Source organism: Adiantum capillus-veneris, chromosome 14 (genome assembly GCF_014529385.1).
Source record: "Adiantum capillus-veneris isolate H3 chromosome 14, ASM1452938v2, whole genome shotgun sequence".
Classification (NCBI taxonomy): domain Eukaryota; kingdom Viridiplantae; phylum Streptophyta; class Polypodiopsida; order Polypodiales; family Pteridaceae; genus Adiantum; species Adiantum capillus-veneris.
Window position 1 is genome coordinate 69335849 of NC_140944.1, and position 20861 is coordinate 69356709.

General features: G+C 48.4%; 1 protein-coding gene across 1 annotated transcript in view; it reads left to right on the plus strand.

Moving 5' to 3' along the window:
- LOC147442577 (uncharacterized) overlaps positions 1 to 18558 on the plus strand; it is a 35397-nt gene extending 16839 nt beyond the window's left edge. Inside the window, exons 2-9 of the mRNA XM_086528718.1 lie at positions 2555 to 2709; positions 3449 to 3742; positions 3826 to 3955; positions 4057 to 4161; positions 17344 to 17446; positions 17550 to 17675; positions 17772 to 17959; positions 18046 to 18558. Coding sequence (XP_086384844.1) covers positions 2555 to 2709; positions 3449 to 3742; positions 3826 to 3955; positions 4057 to 4161; positions 17344 to 17446; positions 17550 to 17675; positions 17772 to 17959; positions 18046 to 18121 — 1177 coding nt within the window. The 3' untranslated portion in view covers positions 18122 to 18558. The remainder of the gene's footprint in view (positions 1 to 2554; positions 2710 to 3448; positions 3743 to 3825; positions 3956 to 4056; positions 4162 to 17343; positions 17447 to 17549; positions 17676 to 17771; positions 17960 to 18045) is intronic.
- The last annotated feature ends 2303 nt before the right edge of the window (positions 18559 to 20861 follow it).

A 20861-nucleotide genomic window follows, 5' to 3' on the forward strand; every position in this document is an offset into this window, starting at 1 on the left:
TGGTGATCTGTGCGAACTGTGAACTCTCTACCATACAGAAAATGCTTCCAATGCTTAAGAGAGTGAATGACAGACAGAAGTTCTTTGTCATAAACTGAATAGTTCTTTTTTGCACTATTTAGCTTCGATTAAGGAATGCAACTGGACGGCCATGGTGTTGAAGCACAGCGCCTATGGCGACATTGCTCGCATCCGTCTATACCTCAAAGGGATCATCCCAAGAGGCAAGGATAAGACACAGCGCTTCGTTCACCGCAACCTTGAGAGTTGTGAAAGCCTCAATGGCTGCTTTGGGCAAATCCACGCGCTGTTAGCGAGTCTTTACCCCTTTCAAAACATCTGTCATGGGTGTGGCAATTCGTGCAAAATTCTCTATGTGCGAACTATATGCTTGACATAAACCAAGAAAAGAACGCACATCGTATGCAGTTTTGGGCAAATCCCAATTAGGTACCTGTTCCACCTTCGCGGGGTCTAACTTGACGCCTTCTGCAGAAATAATATAACCCAAATAAGTAACTTCAAAATGAGAAAACTCAGATTTCTTAGCTGCAATGTACAGCTGACACTCATCCAAACGGGTTAATACCCTTTCTACATCCTTGTCATGTTGTTCCCACGATGCAGAAAAAATGAGAATATCACGGCACCTGTCAATCCAAAAGGCATGACCACATACTCCCATTGCTCTCGCTCTGTGCGAAAAGCGGCCTTGTAGATGTCGCCTTTGAATACCCTTACCTGATGGTATCCACCTTATGAGATCGACCTTATTGAAAACCTTTGCCCCATTGTGCCTATCAAGGATATACTCAATGCGAGACATCGGAAAAAAGCGACACAAAGTCATATGTGGCTCCTTCAATGCTTCAACTTCGTTGATAGTCATGCGTCTACCTTCTTCAAGAATCTCCGAGGATGAAAATTCCTGAAGTCACTTCCAACACAAAAACTTGAACATACCTATTCCATGTAAAGTGACCGGAAAAATTCTAGTCTTCTTTAAAGATTGTGCATGCAATGTAGATGAACATATAGACGGAGTGCCAAACCATTCATCAAACACACACAAACAATGGAATCGAAACTTGTCTTTCTGATCTTAATCAATCAACTGTGGCAAATCACAAAGGAAATGCCGATGCTTGATGCTCAATCCTTCCTGTGCTCTTTCGGATAGTGTGTCATGCCAAGGAAGAGACACGGAATGTGAATTCCTTGGGTGCAAACATTTCATCTTTTCATGAGTAATCCGCATACATGAGTCATTCATGAGTGAATCGTGTTCATCGTACAATATGTCATACCTATGAAAAGGGACCACATAAGGACGGTGACTAAAATACAGGAAAACATCACGAATGAAACACTCGAACAATGCGTGGTGACTAATCATTCGAACACATAATACTTCCTGTGGGGATTCTTTGGATCTTGACTCGAGAGCCAAGATCGGTTCTTCGTGATTGATCGAATCTGCAATGAGGTTAGCTTCACTAGACAAAGTGTCAACTAAACCATCATCCTTGTGAACAATCACATCTATCTGCAAATCTTCATTGAAGCTAATGACGCGAACAGCTTTCGTGGCCCAAAATAGCAATTCTCTAAATTTTAGGAGATGCTTCCATTGGACTCTCATTGGTCATCTGACCATCTTTCACCACTGGGACCACGTCCAAAAATGCAATGTAGCCCAGTTCTTGGGTGATTTTCTCTGGGTGACCCCACCTTGTCACTGTGCCTCTATGGAGTTATTAAGTGTGGCGAGGGGACCTAGATGACTCTGAACTGAGCCTACACACCCTTTAACTAATGGAATTCCATTGCCGACCACCTTCCCGTCTACGGGTGAAACTATTGTTTCACACTAGCCATACAATGTCCGGCCATTTGCAACTTCAAAAAGAGGGTCTCAAAAATTAAACAAAAATCATCGGAAAGAAACCAGCAACTAAGGTTAGCAATCGCCACATCCTCGTGATAGGAGCCACCACCGGACAGGAATCTGAACTCTAACAAGGAACCCTTGGACATTGCAATGCCTCCATCTCACCTTGTGCCATGCAGGCAGTGAGGGGGGCTGGTAGAAGTGTGAGAGTATGAGTGTGTGGGAAGTCACTCCTAATGAGTAAGTGGATAGATTAAATCCACATCACTCCAAGAAAAGAGTGGACCAAGTAACACCCCCGCCCCCCCCACCCCGGCTCCGTTGCTAGCTTCTTGTCTCTACGTGTCTTTTTAATTTGGTTACTTCTCTGTCTTCCGGGCTAAGGCTTTTGTGTTTTCTGTGTTCTTTCTTGGTTTGTGCTGTGGGTCCTTTGTTGTTTATTTTTCCTGTATTGTTTGTTTGCTGTTTTCTGTGGGACACAATTGGCACTTGAGCACAGCAGAAGCTTTAGTGGCAGTTTAAGAATAGTAAAGAAGCATAAGAATTATCGGAAGTGAGTACGTGACGACATTAGAAAGACTGAAAAAACAAAAGTGCAGTTTGTTCTTATTTTTATGGCGGTATTTAACAGTGAAACCATCCTCGTTGTTTTGAAGGGATCAGACAAGTAGAAGGGTCACTCGATTCAGCAAAGCTCACTGTCCTCCTACTTCGACAAGTGGTTTCTCAACACCGTGCTTCTCATTCTGGCCAAGCTTCAGCTCTAATTGAGGCAGTAAAGAATGTTGGTGTCCGATTGATAGCTGCAAGTCCAATTGGCAAGTATTCCACAAGAAATTCTCAAGTTCTTTCTAGTAGTCAGTTTATTCCTCTGCAAGATTGCTTGTGTGCACTATGCCCACGCTACGCCCCCTACCCTATGGTTCCATGCATGTAATATGTTATGGCCATGCTGTTAAGCAGTTTGCAGACACCCCATTTTCATTGGCCTCAGCCTCGGCATTGTAAGAGCTGCAATCTGTTGATAAATGCCAAGCTCTTGTCCTATTTAGAACAAGAGATCTCCTTAAAATACTAATTAAGGTCATTTTAATGTCCTGTTTCTACATCTTCAGAATTTGCGCATTTGAACTAGTACAGAACATCCTTCTTTGTTGTTTGTGATCTCTTTTTCTTGCTTCTTGTTTCATTCGAGGTGTTTCCTTGCTTGGTGATTATTCTAGCCATTAACTTCCTATTCCTCAGTTGCGTCCTGTGAGGCTTTGCTATTCCTTGCTTGCTTATTTTCTGTGGCTAAAGGGCATATGTGCACGACACATCCGTTCTATTTTGTATCATGTGCAGGCTGCAGGTCTTTTGTCCTTTAAACTTAGGTCTGGTAGATTTAGTTCACATGTTTGTGTTTAACATAGTAGCAACTCAATGGCTAGCAGTGCGTCAGCTCCAAGATTTTTTGCTGTTATTGACTATCGATGTGAGTGAAACTTAGCCAGGTTTTGATTGTCTGAAGGTGGGACACTGATTTTCAAAAGCATGCTTTTGTTCTGAACTCTGTAGAATTGGCAATTGGCAATATTGTAAGGCGAGTTTTACACATCATTCGGGAAGAAGAGGTGTCCGTAACAAACAGTACAGAAGCTGAAGTGGGGGCAGGCTTTGAGAGTGATGACAATGACAATAATGATAATGATAATGACAGCCCACCTGGGTTGTCAGCAGCATTGCTTGCAGCAGCTAATAGGAGCGCTTTGCGGGGTCCGTCACTCTACAACCTCCTTGAATCAGGTTCTATGCCCTCTGCAGCGGTTGTTCCATTATCCTCAGGTGGCGATTCTGAAGACAGAAGCAGATGTGAGTTGTTAGCTTTGAAACAGCTGTTATCATGTTTACCATGTATCTTTTGAGTTTAAAGATAGTTATATGTGCACCTACAGCTTGTGAAAAGAATTCGAAAGGGTGGAAGCTAAAGCATGCTGTTATTGAGGGAATCAATGAACTCCTTGAGGACATTAACAACAATCATGCACAGATTGCAGAGCAGGCGCTTGAGCATATTCATCAAGAGTATGCTTGCCTTTTCCTTTCATTGTTAGAAGCTAAGGGCTGGGAAGGGTGCAGGGACTTTTGTTGATGTCAGTACTTAACTGGGGCCTTCTTGTTTGTAGCGAAGTAATACTGACATTAGGGCACTCAAGGACACTACTGCAGTTCTTGTGCGAAGCAAAGAAGAAGAGATCTTTTCAAGTGTTTATTGCTGAAGGTGCCCCGAGGTAAGTGGTATTTCCTCAAGGTCATTCTGTGACTAATTACTCTTTTGCTTGATTTTTTTTTTCCGAGAAAAAGATCCTTCCATTAGTTAATAAAATTGCCCATAGGGCTACAATCACCTCTACTAGAGAGGTCTTTAGCAACCGCGAGGGGAGACTCTCCCAATGAAAAAACAGAATATGTACAATGGGGCCTAAATCACGAGATGGAGGAGGAAAGAGCCACACAGGTGGATGGTAGTGCCATCTGGGTGCACCTTTGACCAAGATGAAGAAGGGCCCTGCATTCCAGAGTCGCAAGAAAGCCTCTTTGCGCTCCCGCATGCGGTCGGAACTGCTTTGGAGTCTCTCGAATTGGCCCCTGAGAGTGCGGATCAGCTCCAACCAAAAATCACAAACAATGTTTGCCGGTGGAACAGGGCGAGCCTCAAAGATGCGGAAGTAGCAGGTCCGCCAAATGAACCAGAGTGTCAGGCCACAGATGAGCTCCCAACACACCTCTCTCTCACTGCACCACTCCTGGGGGGTAAGCTCTATGGCAAGCTGAAGTGTAGGTCGACCCCCCTGGATCACTATCATCGTGCTAGTGGAGGCCAACTCAAACTAGAGCGCAGGGCCCATAAGAGTGGACCAGGCTGCAACACCCAAGTGTATCGTCAAGTTGTGGAAAGAGCTGGCATCAGCCGAAGAACCTGAAGCCAAACTTGTTGTGCCATGGGGAAGTCCCACAGACAGTGTCTTTGACACTCCAAAGGATGACCACTAGCTGCACAGGCTGCCGAAAAGCCACCGTGTACTAGCCAACTCCCAACTACTATAGCTCTGTGTGCAACAAGCCACTGGAACAAAGTGACTCTCCTCGGTGTCTGGGTCCCACACCCGCTCCCAAAAACCTGACATAACTCAGCGGTGAGACCCTCCTCCTGCTAATGAAGTGCTGCAGCTGGACGAGCCTCCCTCCGTGCTGCCAGTATGTGATGCCCCAATTGAACTGTGTACTAAAAGAATGGGATCCCAGGGGTGATCGGCTGAAGAAAAAGGGTCTCTCCAGAACCACTCCCCAGGATCCCACTGCACTTGTGCCAGAGGGCAGCTCTCCCAAGCCCAAAGCCGCCAGGCCCGTCTCAAGATCTGCAGGGTCAGGATCTAAGCCACAGGTCCTCCCCTTGATGCCCAAAACTCGTATCCTCTGAAAGCAGCACTCTGCAACCTAAGGAGCCTCTACTGAGACTTTGTGGACCTTCAGTCGCGTGAAGGATGCTTTGTACACCTCTCATGCCCCATAGCTTGATGCTTTGAGCCTCCTCGGAAAAACTTGAAAACTGTAGCCAGTTACCGAGAGTGCGGGCTGGACCCTCTGCCATGGGACCCCAAGAAACATGAGGCCTACTACCAACCAAGTGGCCTCTCTGCGTGTTGACCATGAGGTTCCAAACAAGGGGCTGTCTCAAGCGCTCCTCTGTGCAAGTGGGCTGATGCTGCTCTAGGCAACTTATCCTCTGAAAGCAGCACTCTGCAACCTAAGGAGCCTCTACTGAGACTTTGTGGACCTTCAGTTGCGTGAAGGATGCTTTGTACACCTCTCATGCCCCGTAGCTTGATGCTTTGAGCCTCCTCGGAAAAACTTGAAAACTGTAGCCAGTTACCGAGAGTGCGGGCTGGACCCTCTGCCATGGGACCCCAAGAAACATGAGGCCTACTACCAACCAAGTGGCCTCTTTGCGTGTTGACCATGAGGTTCCAAACAAGGGGCTGCCTCAAGCGCTCCTCTGTGCAAGTGGGCTGATGCTGCTCTAGGCAACTCCTCAACTGCTCCCAGGATCTAAGCAGGCTCGCAGCAAAATGGTTCTCTAAACTCCTTCTTAGACCAACTTTGCGTATCTCTGTGAAAATCCACCTGATGGAGGGGCTCCAGGGGCCTCCTGTATGAGGCACCTGAGCTCGAAGTCGGTGAAACAACAACTCCTTTCAGGGCTCCTCCCCTGGAAGTAGTCCTTTGACCACAAACTTCCCAAGGAGAGCTCTCCTGTGCTATGCTGGGTCAACGATCCCCAACCCCTCCGAGAACATGGTAAGGTGATGACGTGCCAGGCTACTTTGGCCTGGGTGAACTCGGTGTCGCGTCCTGACCAAAGAAAGTTCCTGATCAGCCTCTCCCGCTGGCTGATACAGCTGGAGAGGCTGATCAGGAATTGGAGAAGATCCAGCAAGACGTAATGCACCAGATAGTGGCCAACAGCACGTGGTTGGCCACTACAACTCTGCATGCCAAAGAGAACCGTGCCGAACTCCAATTCAACAACTTGCTCCTAATGGACAAGAGGAGGGGAGCAATTTGCTGCTCAGGGGACAAGTCTAGGCCAACCTAACAGCCCAAGTATCGAATTGCAGTCTCTTGGGGAATCCATCTAAAACCCTCACGTGGCGACCAATCAGGCGTAGGAGCACTGCCAACCAAGAAAGCCATTGCGTTCCTCCAGTTGATCGGTGCGCCTGATGCACAACAAAACACCTCGAGAGCCTGCTCACCCCTGTGTAGGTTGGCCTCCCGGTCCTCCAAGTACAAAGCTAAGTCGTCGGCAAACTCAGCATGCAGTAGCTCGTCTCCCCAAATAGGGAGCTCTAACCCACGCAAGCCAACATGTTGTGAAACCAAAAATCTGCTTATTGCCTCAGCATAGAACAAAAAGAGGAAGGGGCCTAGAGGACAACCCTATCTGACCGAGCGTGTGAGCATGAACCGCTCTCTTCTATGACCTGCCAAAAGCACCTGACTGTGTGCACGTCTGTGAAGAGCTGACACACCTCTGATCCAAGCATCTGAGAAACCCATCCTGCGAAGAATGCCCTCCAAGAAGTCCCAGTCAACTCTGTCGTAAACCTTCTCAAATCAGATCCTCCCCTTGGAGACGCGTGAGGGCAGAGGCCTCCCAAAAAGTAAAGATGTTGTCAAGGATTCTACGCTCCTTGACAAAACCTGTTTGGGTCCCATGTATAATGCTCTCTAGTACTGGCTGAATCCTCAAAGTTCAAACTTAGAGCCTTTGCTAGGATTTTGTAGGCTGAGTTGAGGATGGTGATGGGTGGCCACTGTCGAATCTCATCCAAGGAGCCTCCCTCCTTGGGAATAAGGTAAATCAAGCTCTCACTGATGCTGTTAGACATCTCTCCTGTGTGCAAGATGTACTGAAATGCGCTTCAAAGATTTGAACCAAGTAAGTCCTAGTACTCCAAGGAAAAACTCCCCAAGGTAGCTGTCTAGGGAGGATGGTTTGACTCCCGACTGCTCTAAGGGCCTTATGGAGCTTCTCTAGCTGGAGGGGAAGCTCTAGTCTCTGGCGCATCTCCTCAGTCACAAGATAGGGCATCTGTGCCCAAACCTGCTCTGTGCATGCTTCCTGACGCTCTGACTGAGGCTAAACAGGCAACAGGTCACGGTAGAAGTCAGTAGCACGCATATCCTCAGGCTCTGAAGCAACTGACCCATCGGATCTCCTCAACTGGCTGACACTAGTGTGCGCATGGTGGGGCCCCACCATCTCAAAAAACTCCCCAGTCACTCTGTTACCCACCTGGGTCCACTGAGATGCCTGTCGATGGAAGGCAAACTCATGGCGCCGCTCCTCAATGTTGGCCAGCTCTTGTCGAGCCTGCTGCAACTGCTCCTCCACCCAGGAACTGTCTGGATGATGCTCCTGCATCCTCTGCAACGAAGCAATGCCCCGTCGGCTCCCTGGCTGCAGCCAAGCGAGTTGCAGACTCCTGGAGCAAGAAGCGACTAAGCTCAGCAAGTCCAGAGGCCCACTCTACCAACAGGAGAGTCTCGCGTGTCCAAGCCCTCTATCCAAAGTGCCACCACTCGCTCTCTAAGCTCTGAGTCCAACATGATCCTCTCAGGCATGCGTAGCATCGTGCTCCCCCTCCTTTGTCTGTCAGTTACAGTGAGGATCATTGGTGCATGGTCGAAAAAAGAAGTCCCTGTCAGAATGCAAACAGATCCACCTATGTCACAAATGTGGTCATTGGTGTAGAAGCGATCTCTCTGTGATAGATTCACTCCTCCTACTCCGCGGTCCGAGCGAGAGAAGGACAAGCTGTCTGGGGGCCTCACAAAGCCTGAATGCTTCCAAACATCCGAAATCCTCAAGGTCATACATAGACGCTCCCAAGCTGCCAACTCAGCCCCGTGTACAGTAGCATGGCTACCTCCAATCCTGTCAGAGGGGTTCTCCAACATTTTGAAGTCTCCCACAATACACCATTGCTCTGCGTGCGGCAGAGACTCTACAATGTGAGACCAAAACTCTACACGTGCACTTGCCACATTGGGCGCATAAATGTTCAGGAAGCCCATGAGGCAACCTTGAACTTGCATAGTAATCCACTGAGCCCTGCTAGACACAATAATATCTTTGCCCACAATGGCCTGCTGCCATGAGTCCGCAATAGTCATACATACCCCTCCCTAGATACCACCAGGTCAAAATGAAGCTGACCAAAACGTCTCATATCGACCACGCAAAATCTGACCACATCATCTAATGCAGCTCTCACAAAGATGATGCTCCTCCAGCATAAGAATATCAATCTCACCACCCACAAGGCATCGTTGAAGCTCCTGACGCAACCGACCACGCTGGCGCTGTAACTAGGGTCCCATAAACCCTGCACATTCCATGAGACAATTCTCATGGGGTCCAAGAAAGAACCAATGCTGCAGTAGCAACGAACCTTGCTATCTTTGAGGCCGGCTTGGATGGGGAGTAATCCGCATCCGAGTGACCCCGAGATAGGCGTGACTGTAAAGATATAAATAGCATGGTGGGCTCTGCGTGTCAGCAGAGAACTGTACCACAATGTGTCTACATCCTGCTGTATCCGGAGGTGTCACTAAGGACTTGGCCAACGGCCACAAAGTCTGTACCAAATCAGTAACCCCCAGTCTCCCGTGTGGTGAGAGAACTCGAGAGCGTGGGTCTGCAGCCAATCCATCACTGAGTCCAGAGTCCACTCAGACTCCTCCCTACCACACAAGGGGAAAGAGAAACCAACCGCTGTGTCCAGGGCCTCTATCCCTCTCATAGTAAGAAACAGTATATGGACTCGGAAGCAACCCACCTCAAAGTCTGGTGAAGATCGTCGAGAAAACGTGTGAAGTCGTAGGCAAAGAAGTCCCACCGACGACGGATGTCGAAACTCGTCAGTCCTCGAGGGACTGCTACAAAGGGAGATGTCTGCACGAGAAGGGGGGTCCGCAAGAAAGGTTGCTCCTCTCTCGTAAGGCGGCTCGTGGCAAAGGCGCTGCCAAGAGATCTCCTAGCAGGCGAGAAAAGGTCTTGCCCCTTGGGCCGGCTGTGGGGCAGGAGTAGGAGAGGATGAGGAAGCAGGGGGGACTGGTGGGTGAAGTGGGCGGTGAGGGGGGGAACAACGCAGGGGATGGGGGGAGGTGGAGGGGAGGATGGAGGCAGGGGTAGGGGTGGTAGAAGGATCGGGGGGGGGGGGGGGAGGGGTTGGTGGTGGTGAAGCTGAGGGGAGGGTGGAGCTAGGGTCTCGTCCTGCTGTAGAGGGTCGAAACAGTTCCCCGTGGGAACCCATTGTTGTTGGCTTGGAGTAGGACGACCACCAGGGGGGTTGGACTGGCGTGGTGGTCCTTGGCGGCGTCGACCACAGACCTGCTACCAGCCTTCCTCTGTCTGGGCTCCAGGCTCAAAGGAGGAACCTGCCTGAGCTCCGTGTGTCTCTGTCTGCTGAGGCTGGCCAGCCTTAGGAGGCAGGGTCTCTGTCTATGCCGGAGATCGAGGCCTCCTTCGTGGACATGCCTTTGTGAGATGGCCCATCTGTCTACAAATGAAGCACTGATTCGGTAGGCCCGAATACTCCACACTCTGGCGGAGCCAACCACCACTCACCCGAGGTAGTAAAATGACCTTCGGGAGGGTGTGGGTGTCTCGAACCAGAACGCGTACTGAAGGTATGCTAGCTGCCTTGGCAGCTATAGAGGTTGCCGTGCGAGGTGTCTCCAGGACAATCCCAATCTCTGAGCCAATCATGGACAAAAGGGGGAGGTACTCTCTCCTCAGGCCGAGGAAGCAGACTGAGATGGGGAGGTCTGTCTCCTCAACTAGAACATTGGTAGCTGGCTCGAATCCATGGCGCCACTGTCGAAAATGAGCTCGAACTGCTCGGATGGCGAAGGAGCTCATCGCAACGACCTTGGACGCCATCTCGGGGGTCTCAAACTCTATCTGATAGTAGCCACGTCGAGAAGCTAAATGTCCCGAAAAAGCAATCCCGCTTTCTCAAAAAGCATCTGTTTTTCCTCAAAGTTTCCTCTAAACCCATCTTCATTCAAGTGCTTGCTTTTCCTTGTGCACAATTCTAACACAGTTCGGAATTTCCTCCTGACTATGGATATTCCCTTTCCGATGCACCCATCACCCACCTTGTGACGCATCAAGAATACCCATCACCTAGTCCTTCCCTACCGAACTTGCGGTACAATCTCCTACGCGATGCTCTATGTCACCCATCCTATGACGCATCAGAGATGTCCGTTCTCGGATGGTCGGATACTTCTTCCCGATGCTCCCTGTCACCCATCCGATATGACGCATCAAAAGTACCCGTTCTTGGTTGCCTTACAGATATTCCTTTTCACACTGCTCCTGTCATTACTCTGAATGACGCACTAGGAATATACTCGGATGTCTCCGGTGAGAAAACCCTCTCACTTAAAATTCCAATAATTCATTTAGAATTATTTTTCCTCGTGTTCCAAGCGAGAAAACCCTCTCACTTATAAATCCAATAATTCATTTAGAATTATTTTTCTGTCAGGTAAAGCCAATTTAGCAACAAGTGCTGACAAGGGAGCAATGAACCTTGGCTAATGAGGCCAAGAGAGTTGGTGATGCTACTCCGACGCAATGCGTAACCAGAAAGAAAGAAGAAAGAAAGAAAGATTTTTAACGTCTATGTTAGGCCGATTTCGGCCTATGAGACAAATCAAATGTACATGGTGTGTATGTCATCCGTCTATCGGAAAGACAAATGAAACAAAACTGATACAAGACTGAACTGAATGTAGGTAGTGGAGTATCTGAGGAGGGATGGAGCTCTATCTCTAGGGGTATATGCATGTCTATATGCTCAAGGTAGTACAATCATGAGAATGCATCAAGCTATCTAGCTCCATCCTGTACTAATGGGGGGATGTAAGATGTGGTACATGGGCGGGTCTGGTGCCAAGGCTACCCGGATGAAAGCTGTCGGGTCGGCCCTCATCTGAGCCACTCGCTCCTCAGTGGCAGGGCGCTCTCGGGCTCGGATCTCCTCGATCTGACGGTGGTGGGAGCTCGCGCCCCTGTAGCCTGTGACTCGTGGTCGTCGTCTAGCTCGGCTCACCTCTGCCTGTGGGAGTGTCACTCCCCTCTGAGTGTCTGGTGAGGGAGGGGCGGCAATCCTCTGAAAGAAGTCTGTGAGCTGCGACTGTCTCCCCTCTGTCTGTGTAGCTGTGTGTGGCTGTAGTAGTGTGTCCCGATGGCTCTGTATCTCTAGTAAGAAACGTCCGAGCTGTCTCTGATCTCGAGAGTCCATGATCTCTCGGAGAGTGGGCTGTCCTCTGAATAAGGCCTCATACCTGCCTCTGATCTCAGTGTATGCTCTGCATCTACATACAAAGTGCTCCTCACTCTCCACCTCCTCTGTGCAGGCTCTGCAGACTCGCTCCTCCCTGGGAACACCAGTATGTCTCCCGATCTCAATCTCTAACCTGTGTGAAGCCACTCTCAGCTGACCAATCGCCACCCGTGAGCTATGTGGCATATATGTGTCCATGTAGCGTGGTCTCTGTATGAACCCCCCAGACAATATGGTGAGAAACTGGTCTCTGTAATCTGACATCCTCGTCCCCAAGCCAGGTGACTCCCAGACTCTCCTAGTGTATAGCTGCCACAGATCCTGTCTCAATACCAAGTTCCTCTCACTGCGAGAGAGGTGAACATATGGTGAGTGGGGGTCGTACTGGAATGGTGGTAGGCTCTCCATGTCAAGACCGTGTCCCTCAAACCATGCTCTGACCTGTGAGTACCATGCTCTCTCATGCCCACTCTCTGATAGCTGTATAGCTGCCTCAAATGCTCTACGAGTAAGTCTGTCAGGAGGTAGCTCTCTCATCCTCTGGATGAAGCAGACTGTCTGGAATAGTGCCTCTACAACCATAGGTGGTGTGGCGAGCTCGGCTCTAATAATGTCATGTGGCACTGTCTTCTTGCTGCGGAGCAAGCGTGAGATCATACATACCTGTGGCCTCTCAAGCTGTGTCCACTGGTCAGCTGTCAATCCTGGTGCCCATACTGCCGCCGAGTACATCAAGGCCGGGGTGACTAAGGTGTCGAAAAGCCACCCCTTCGTGCGGGGCTCCTGAAAGTGTGCCTGGTGGCATCTCCGCTCTAGCATGGCCAGAGCTGCATATCCTCGGGTGAGCCTGTCAGCAGCAGCCTGCCTCATAGTGAAGGGTCCTGGTAGGCTGGTGAATGTGATGCCAAGGTAGACATAGGAGGTGACTACATCAACCTGTCCTCCTGTTGCTGTGAAGGTGGCATCGCTCCTCACTGCACTGGATGTGTGAAAGATCATAACCTTGGTTTTGCCAAGGTTCACAGTCAACCCCCTGTGTGTGTTGAATTCGTCCAAGGCCTCAAGATGGCGTTGCAAGCCCTTGGGTGACTCTGAAATCAACACAATATCATCAGCATATAACATGATGTGGACCGGAGTACCTGCCAAGTCGCTCCCCTCTCCTCCTGCTCGCAGTATGTAGTCGGAGATCTTGTCTATGTAGAGCCCAAAGAGTGTCGGGGAGAGTGGGCATCCTTGCTTAACACCAATGGTGCTAGCAATGGTCTCTGAAAAACCGCCTGGGCAACGAACTCGGCCCGTCACCCTCTCGTAGAGAGCATATATGGCCCAAATCATCTCTGTTGGCGGAAATCCACAAAGCAGCAGTAAAGCCTCTTCTTCCGCGCCTTTGCCCCATCAATGAGGCAGCGCAGAACGAAGATGTGATCAGTGGTGGAGAAAGCTCGTCTGAAACCTGCCTGGCCTGGAGCTCGTAAACCCTCGATCTCTGCGTAGCAGCTGAGCTGTGCCTCAAGTACTGCTCCATATAGCTTGGCCATCGTGTGGCCAATCATGATAGTCCTGTAGTTCCCTGGGTCCAGGGTGTCGCCAGATTTGTGGATAGGCACTATGGTGTGCTGTGTCCACTCCTCTGGGAAGCCCTCCCCTATAGCCCGGTTGAAGACATGTGCAATCAACGGGGCTATAGTGGAGGCCGCATAAATGATGTGCTCACTCTGTAATCCAGTATGGTCAGCTGATCGTCTGTGCTGCATGCGGCGTATGGCCCTCTCTACCATCTCTGTTGTAAAGAAGGAGGAGCACGTGGGGCGTGGCTCGTGTGGCTGTGGGATAGGAGGCTGCCCTGGCACCTCATAAAGTCGCTCTGCATAATCATGCCATATCTGTGGATCCTCAATAGCTGTAGTCGGACGTGGCTCGCGCAGGGTGCGCCATGCCGTCGCGCTATCCATGCTCATGAATAGGCGGTATAGCTCAAGCTCCTGTGCCTCTTCGAATGCTCGCCGCTTTTGGCGTGTCAGCGTCTTCATATGCCGTCTGGCCTCTCTCTCTGTGATCTCTCCTAAGGCTCGCCGTGCACGGAGGCGTCGGTATAGCTCTCTGCACTCATCATCATACCAGCGGTTCTGAGGCATAGTCCCGGGGGGGGGGGGAGTGCGTCCTGTGTGAGTGGTGTGTGGAAAAGAGCTAATAGCTGAAGTGTGGAGAACGGAAGAGATATGTGATGTGAGAACTGAGAGTGGTGTGGATGGGTGGAGGAGGCATAGACCGTGCTCGACCTCGGCCGAGTAAAGAGAGGCTAGCTCATGTGTGAAATGGATGGTGGTGTGTGGAGTGTGTGCTGTGGAGCTGTGTGGGATGATATCTCCGGTGATGGAGAAAGAGAGGTATGTGTGGTTGGCTCCGATGGGTATGGGTGGAATGGTGAAGGATGTGATAAGGTGTGTAGCCTCCCTGGGTCCCAGAATATAGTCGACTGTACTCCCCCCTCCCTCTGCAACTCCATGTGGCATACAAGTCAGGCCCCCTAAGGTGGGCCATTGGACCATCCCGTTATAAATAACGAGACGGTGCTGGGAGCCAAGTCGAAGTAGATGTCGTCCGTAGGCTGTGACTGGAGCTCTGTCTGCTGTATCTCTCATAGTAGCCTCCTCATCTAGAGTGTGTAGTGCCTCTGGGTCCTCGTGGTCATATGCCTCACACTGCTCATTGCGCGTACGAGCATTGAAGTCTCCCATAAGGAAGACTTCACCTAGTGTGGAGTACTCCATAATCTCCTCCGTGAGGCATGCGTACGGTGACTCCTGCTCAATATGGGCGAATCTGGAGCCTGTGGGAGCAAAGTAGCAAAGGGCAATGTAGACGATCCTGTCTCGTGAGAGCTCGAGGCGAATCCACATGTAGCGGGCCTGTGGGTCCCGGGCAACAATCTGTAGTCTGCTGTGAAGCCCCTGTCTAAAGAGTATGGCCACTCCTCCTGAGCCGCGAGTGGTGTGCTGGCGCATACATCCCCGATGTAGAGACTCCCACTGGAATCCATGTATCCGTGGTAACCCTCTCTCTGGGCTCTCGTGTGTCTCTGTAAGTAGAATGATGTCTCGACCTCTCATCACCTCCTCAAGTCTCTCTGGGTGTGTCCATAGGTCTCCATTGCAATTCCAAACCGTGACATGAATCTCCTCGTGTGTCCCACAGGCCGCGAGTCCCTATGCGATGGTCTTGCCATCAATGATAACCCTACCATCTCGATATACTGCCTTCTTCCCTTCTTTGCGGGCTTGGTGGACTCTAGGCATGCACGCGCGACGGTGATCTTGTTGCATCTTTGTGAGGTCATCATCAAGATAAATCGGGGGGCCTTCTAGCCCTCTCAAGATGACCCTCTTTCGGAGGAAGGAATTTCGAGACTCCTCGGAGGCGAATTGGAGGATGAGAGCTCTCTTCTTTGGATCTTTGCCGGCTCTCCAAACTTTGGAGAAAGGGATCTCTTCTTCCTTGTATCCCACTTTCTTGCATAAAGCTTTCCCATCGCTCTCGGGTGTAGACCCTTCTTCTTCTTTGATGCCGGTCACTCGCACATTGAGATGGCGAGCTTGTCGCATCTTCTCCTCCTCGATGGTTGTGTGTACGATGAGTACCTCATCTTTTTGGGCTTCCTCTCTTGCTACCTTCTTGATGTTCTTTTTGACCACTTCGACCCATCCTTCTTTGGTGGCCTCTAATTTGTCCTCAATGCTTGCGGTGAGGGCTTTGGTGATCTCCTCCTTGAGGGCTTCCTTAGCCTCCTCTTTAATCTCTCCTTCCTCGGGGGTGAGGGATGTGATGGAAGCATGAAGGAGATCGATTTGTGCCTTCATCTCTTCTTGCTCTTTCCTCCATCTCTCCCTCTCCTTCTCGTTCTCCCGTTCCCTTCTCTCCTTCTCCTCTTTGAGATTTTGGATTTCCGCTCTCATGTCCTCCTTCTCTTCGTTCCATAGCTTGATGAAGGTGGCTTTCTCCTCCCTCCATATCTCTCTCTCCATCCGCCATTCTTTCATGTCCTCCTCCAATTGTGCAAGCCTCTTGTTCGTGAGCATGAAGGTTGTCTTCATTGTCGATGTCGGCGTCTTGATGATGGGGGAAGACATGGTTGTCTTCGTAACTACCCTCTCTTCATATTGTGAAGAAGAGGGGAGAAGGGGAAGAGAGGGAGTACGTGTGTGTATGCGTGTATGTGTGTAGTGTGTGTGTGGGTATGTATCCGTGTGTGTGTGTGTGTGTGAGAGAGAGAGAGAGAGAGAGAGAGAGAGAGAGAGAGAGAGAGAGAGAGGGTGCGGGGGCAGCAGGGAGCGCAAGAGAGAGGGGGGGGGCAGGGGCTGATAGCGCGCGACAGAGAGAGGGTGCGGGGGCGGCAGGGCGGCGCGAGGGGCAGCAGGTGTGCGGGGGTAGCAGCAGCGCGAGGGGCAGCAGAGAGGCAGCTGAGGTGGTTAGAAGGAGCTACTTGGAAAAAGGAGGAGGCGTCATGGCTAGCATGCGTGCAAACAAAAACACCTTGCTTATTTTTAATTGGACAGCTTGAAGAAAAAAAAGGATATATACAATGAGGAATAGTTATAGCTAAATATTTCTATTTAACTAGATATACCTTACACTAATGCTCTGATACCACTTGTAAGGCTTAGTTAAGGCAGAAAATAGTTAGTTGCGTTCATAATTAAGACGTTAAGTTAACACGCTAATTAAAATGATGCAAGCAAGCCAAATACAAAATAATACGTAAGTTGATTAGGTGCATTATTTGTACAATGCATAAGATGGAGTAATACATGCAAGCAATGGAGGTGGCAGATGCTAATGTATCCACATAGGTAGCTAGGTGTAATGTGCATGAGGAGCTTTAGGACAAGTGTCTGCTCTACGTGGCATGTAAATGAAGTGCTAGGTGTAGGCATGTTTCCCACTAGAGTGTGTGAGAATTGCACCATAAGGGGTAGTTCACATAGGCATAGGTGGGAGTAGGTTTAAAACCCTAACGCTGCGGGCAGGGGAAGAGACCAGCAGGGTAGAGCGCTGGCCAGCGGGCTGAGGGATGGATGGTGGGCAGCAGTGGGAGGGATGGGAGACAGCATGGGGGGCAGTGGGTGAGGGGGATGCAGCACAGGGGTCAGATGAGAGCGGGCAGGGCAGCGTGGGGGCTGAAAAGGGGGGGGGGGGGGGGGGCAGTGCGAGGAGTATGGAGGGTGGGCGACACAGCAGGCAGCGAGCGCTATCACGGTTGCTTGTTCAACGAAATTCATGAGGATTTGAGGATAAAGATGCTCTTTTGCTTGATTATTAGCTACATAATCACCTTCTAGTAGTTCTGCAACTTTTCCAGAAGTAGCTTTGCTACATCACAACGCTACTAGAGTCTTCTTGATGATACTATGTTCTTGCATGTCTCATTCACTGAGTTCTTGTTGTTCGTTTAAGTACAGAGCTTGCTAACGTTGATTTCCATTTAGAGCATTACATGATGTCATCGAGAGCATGATTGCAGTACAATTAAAGTTTAAAATATGTCAGGTACCAAGGTCACACTCTTGCCAAGGAGTTAGCAGATTTAAATCTTCAGACGACTCTCATCACAGATTCGGCTGTATTTGCAATGATATCAAGAGTAGATATGGTAAATGTGGTTATAGAGTTCCTGTCTACACATGGTTATGTACGTTGGCTAAGTGAAGGTATTTGAGAGGTTTTTCATGGTAATGCATGTTGGGTATTTGAAGGTTATCATAGGTGCTCATGCGGTCATGGCCAATGGTGGAGTAATAGCCCCAACAGGCTTGCACATGGTTGCCCTTGCAGCTCGCCGTCATGCAGTCCCCTTCGTTGTTCTAGCAGGGATGTATAAGGTAATAAGAAAATCCTTATTGGAAATATGATTAATCGTCTGGCTGTTGACTCTTTCAGTTTGTGAGATTCCAATGCTTTCCCTGCGTTGCAAACAGCTCTGCCCTCTCTATCCCCACAATCCTTATGTGCTGGTCAATGAGATGAAGTCGCCATCTCAGATACTGGAATTTGAGGACATGTCAGAATATGTAGAAGCAGCTTTGGGCGGGCCGGCAATGCATGCTACTAACCCAACTTTTGATTACATCCCTCCCGAGCTTGTGAGCCTGTTCATAACAGACATGTAAGGGACACGCTTGGTTGTTGCTATTTTAAATGTTGGGTTCACAATGTAACAAGGAAGGGTTAATTATGTTCTTCTCTATGCAGGGGTGGACACAATCCGTCGTATATTTACAGGCTTGTAGCTGAATATTATAGCCCTGAAGATTATTCTCTGGAGTAATACCCCTCTTTGTTCTATTGTAGTCAAAGAAGGGCAGACCCTACATTCATCGGTATTGAATGTTTGGAGGAAGTCAAATTAATTACCATGTTGACAGAGATTCGCACAAGGCTGGTTTAAGTTACTATATTTACCAGCCACAGGCTTATAACGGCAGCTTCTGATCTCTGTTGAAGGTTGGAAGTGGGGTTCGACCCTCAATATCTGACAATGTCATGACAGTTGTAGTGAGCTGTAGAGATCAAAGAGCACATACAGCATGCTCTTTCTAAGCAGACCCAGTTAGAGTCAAGTTTTGACTGTTTCTGGAGTGAGTACAATACTTGATTTTAGTTTTCTTTTTGGCAATCATTTGATAAAATTTTGTAACTTATTTGTTTAAAGGCCTTATTTTTACATATAGTTACGAACTCTGAAACAGCTTATGGGTTGGCCGATTTCCTCTCTTAAATTGTCATTGTGACCGACCTTACCATTAAAGGTAGGGAATGACAGATTTCATCTGCACTTTTAAATTGTTGTCACACGCTTCTCTTCAATTTGAGTATATTAGAAGAACACAGGAATAGCATCAAAATCTTTTTACAGTGTCACATGATGAATAAACCTGAAGGATTACTAAGTTGGTTTTAAAAAAAGAACATTTGTAAACTCATAGTGCAAATTAGGAGAATCAAATCCAAAATCCTCTTTGCATTGAGCTACCATACCTGATTATTATAAAAAATCAGGATCAAAGTGCCCTCACAACTAGTCTTTGCTATGAGACATTTCTTACGCGGTTCTATCACGCAGATGCACAAGAACAACAGTCACAAATGCCATAGAGCATCCTGCGTGATTCCATCCTTTCTTTTGTTCAATAATGGTAGAATACTTCATTTCATACAAAATGAAGTATTCTAGCATTATTGAACAAAAGAAAGGATGGAATCATACATGATGCTCTACAGCTTTTGTGGTTTGACAAGGATATCTTATGCATCTCCGGGATAGATTTTGCTATGAGGTAAGTGAAGCTACATAATCGTTATCACATTTGGGGGCATCTTCATGAGTGTTCTATAACTACTTATGTATCTCTTAAGATGTGCATAAATCTTAGATTTTCTAGTGTCTAGGATATGGGGTTTAATTGCATATATTGAAAAATTCTTCCAAGAGCTGTGGTAACTTGACAAACCAGATCTTGTCCAAATATAGCCCAAGCGGCTTGGTGAGGTGTATTGGAGCCAAATGAAGTGTACAAGATGCCAAACGACTCTCCTAGCTCTGTGGGTCTACTATGCCCGTTTGGAGGGGATGCTTTTGGAGCCTCTTGATACCGTCATATTGTCATACTGCCTCTTTTGATGCTTTTGCCACTCCTACTTTAGAAACCATCTGATGTACAAATTCTAGTTCATTTTGAATAAAACAAGTCTAGTCTTTTTGGGTTCTCTCTTATGTTATTAAGTACTCTCTTAACTATGAATGCTAGTCTAATTACCCCTCCCTAACCCAACAAGTGGTATTAGAGCCACAAGAGAGTACAAATTGCCAATCCATTGGGCCTATACACAAGAAGTTTTGGACAATTCTCACAATGTTTCCCACATTGTGACTTACCTCAACATCATGAGCTTCTGTGAGGGAGGCGTTGCATACCTAGCTAGGTACGATTGGGGGCAGGGGACCACCATCCCGGTGGCGGGCTTGGTGGTCCCTTGCCCCCAATCGTACCTAACTAGGTATGCGGTGCCTCTCGAGCAGAAGCTCATGATGTTATGCATTGTATGAAAAACATTGAGAAAGACTCTGTTTCCCTACATGAAAAAATTTCTAAATCTTCTTGTGCTAGTTGGTAGTACTGGCTCATTTTTGCATTACTCCATTACATGGAATCTTTCAAGGTTCCCTACGAAGGCTCTCTTATGCTCCCATCAAAGCTGCCATGCAGCAGCTCGCAATCGAACTTGTGATATCGCACTCAAAGAGAATCTCTAGGCTTGAGCCAATCCACTGTGGTGACCTCCATATCACCTATGCGAGGAGCTCCAGGCTTGAGCCAATCCACCGTGACGACCTCCCTGTCGCTTATGCGAGGAGCTCCCTGAATTGCTAGCTTGCCCTCGTTGCTTAGTGGATGAAAGTGATAGCCCTTTCCAGTCCCCTTTGCCCTCACATAACACCCCTACCAACACTTTTCCTTTCCCCCTTTGATCACATAGGGGGGATCTTGAAAGATCCCCCCTACTTAACCTCGAATCTAGAATCATGCACACCTACCTAGAGACTTTTACTTTGCATGTCTGAAAGAGCAGGGAAAATAGAATTTTGCGTAGTCTAAAAAATAGAACTTTTTTGTCAATGCCAAAAGTTAAAAGTTTACTTCTAAAAAATTCCGCAAAAATTATTTACAAAATGTCATCATTTACCTTTATATTACATTTTTTTTTAAAAAAAAAAAGGGCCTCTATAATGAATGTCTTCTAAGTCCATCTTGAAGCAAGAGTGGCGTCTTTGAGGGCCCATCAACTTGGAAATCTCGGTAAAGTTATCAAATTTGGATTAGTTTTTTTTTTTTGCATTGTTATCACCTTGGGGGGGGGGGGGGGGGGGGGGGGGGGGGGGGTGTTACTTGGTCTTACTAATAATTAATTACCCTAATTGTATGTGAGATTAATCAAGTATGATTAATTGCCTGAGCAATAGTCCCATGAGCCATTGCTCAAGCTTTGGTTAATAGGCAACTAGACTC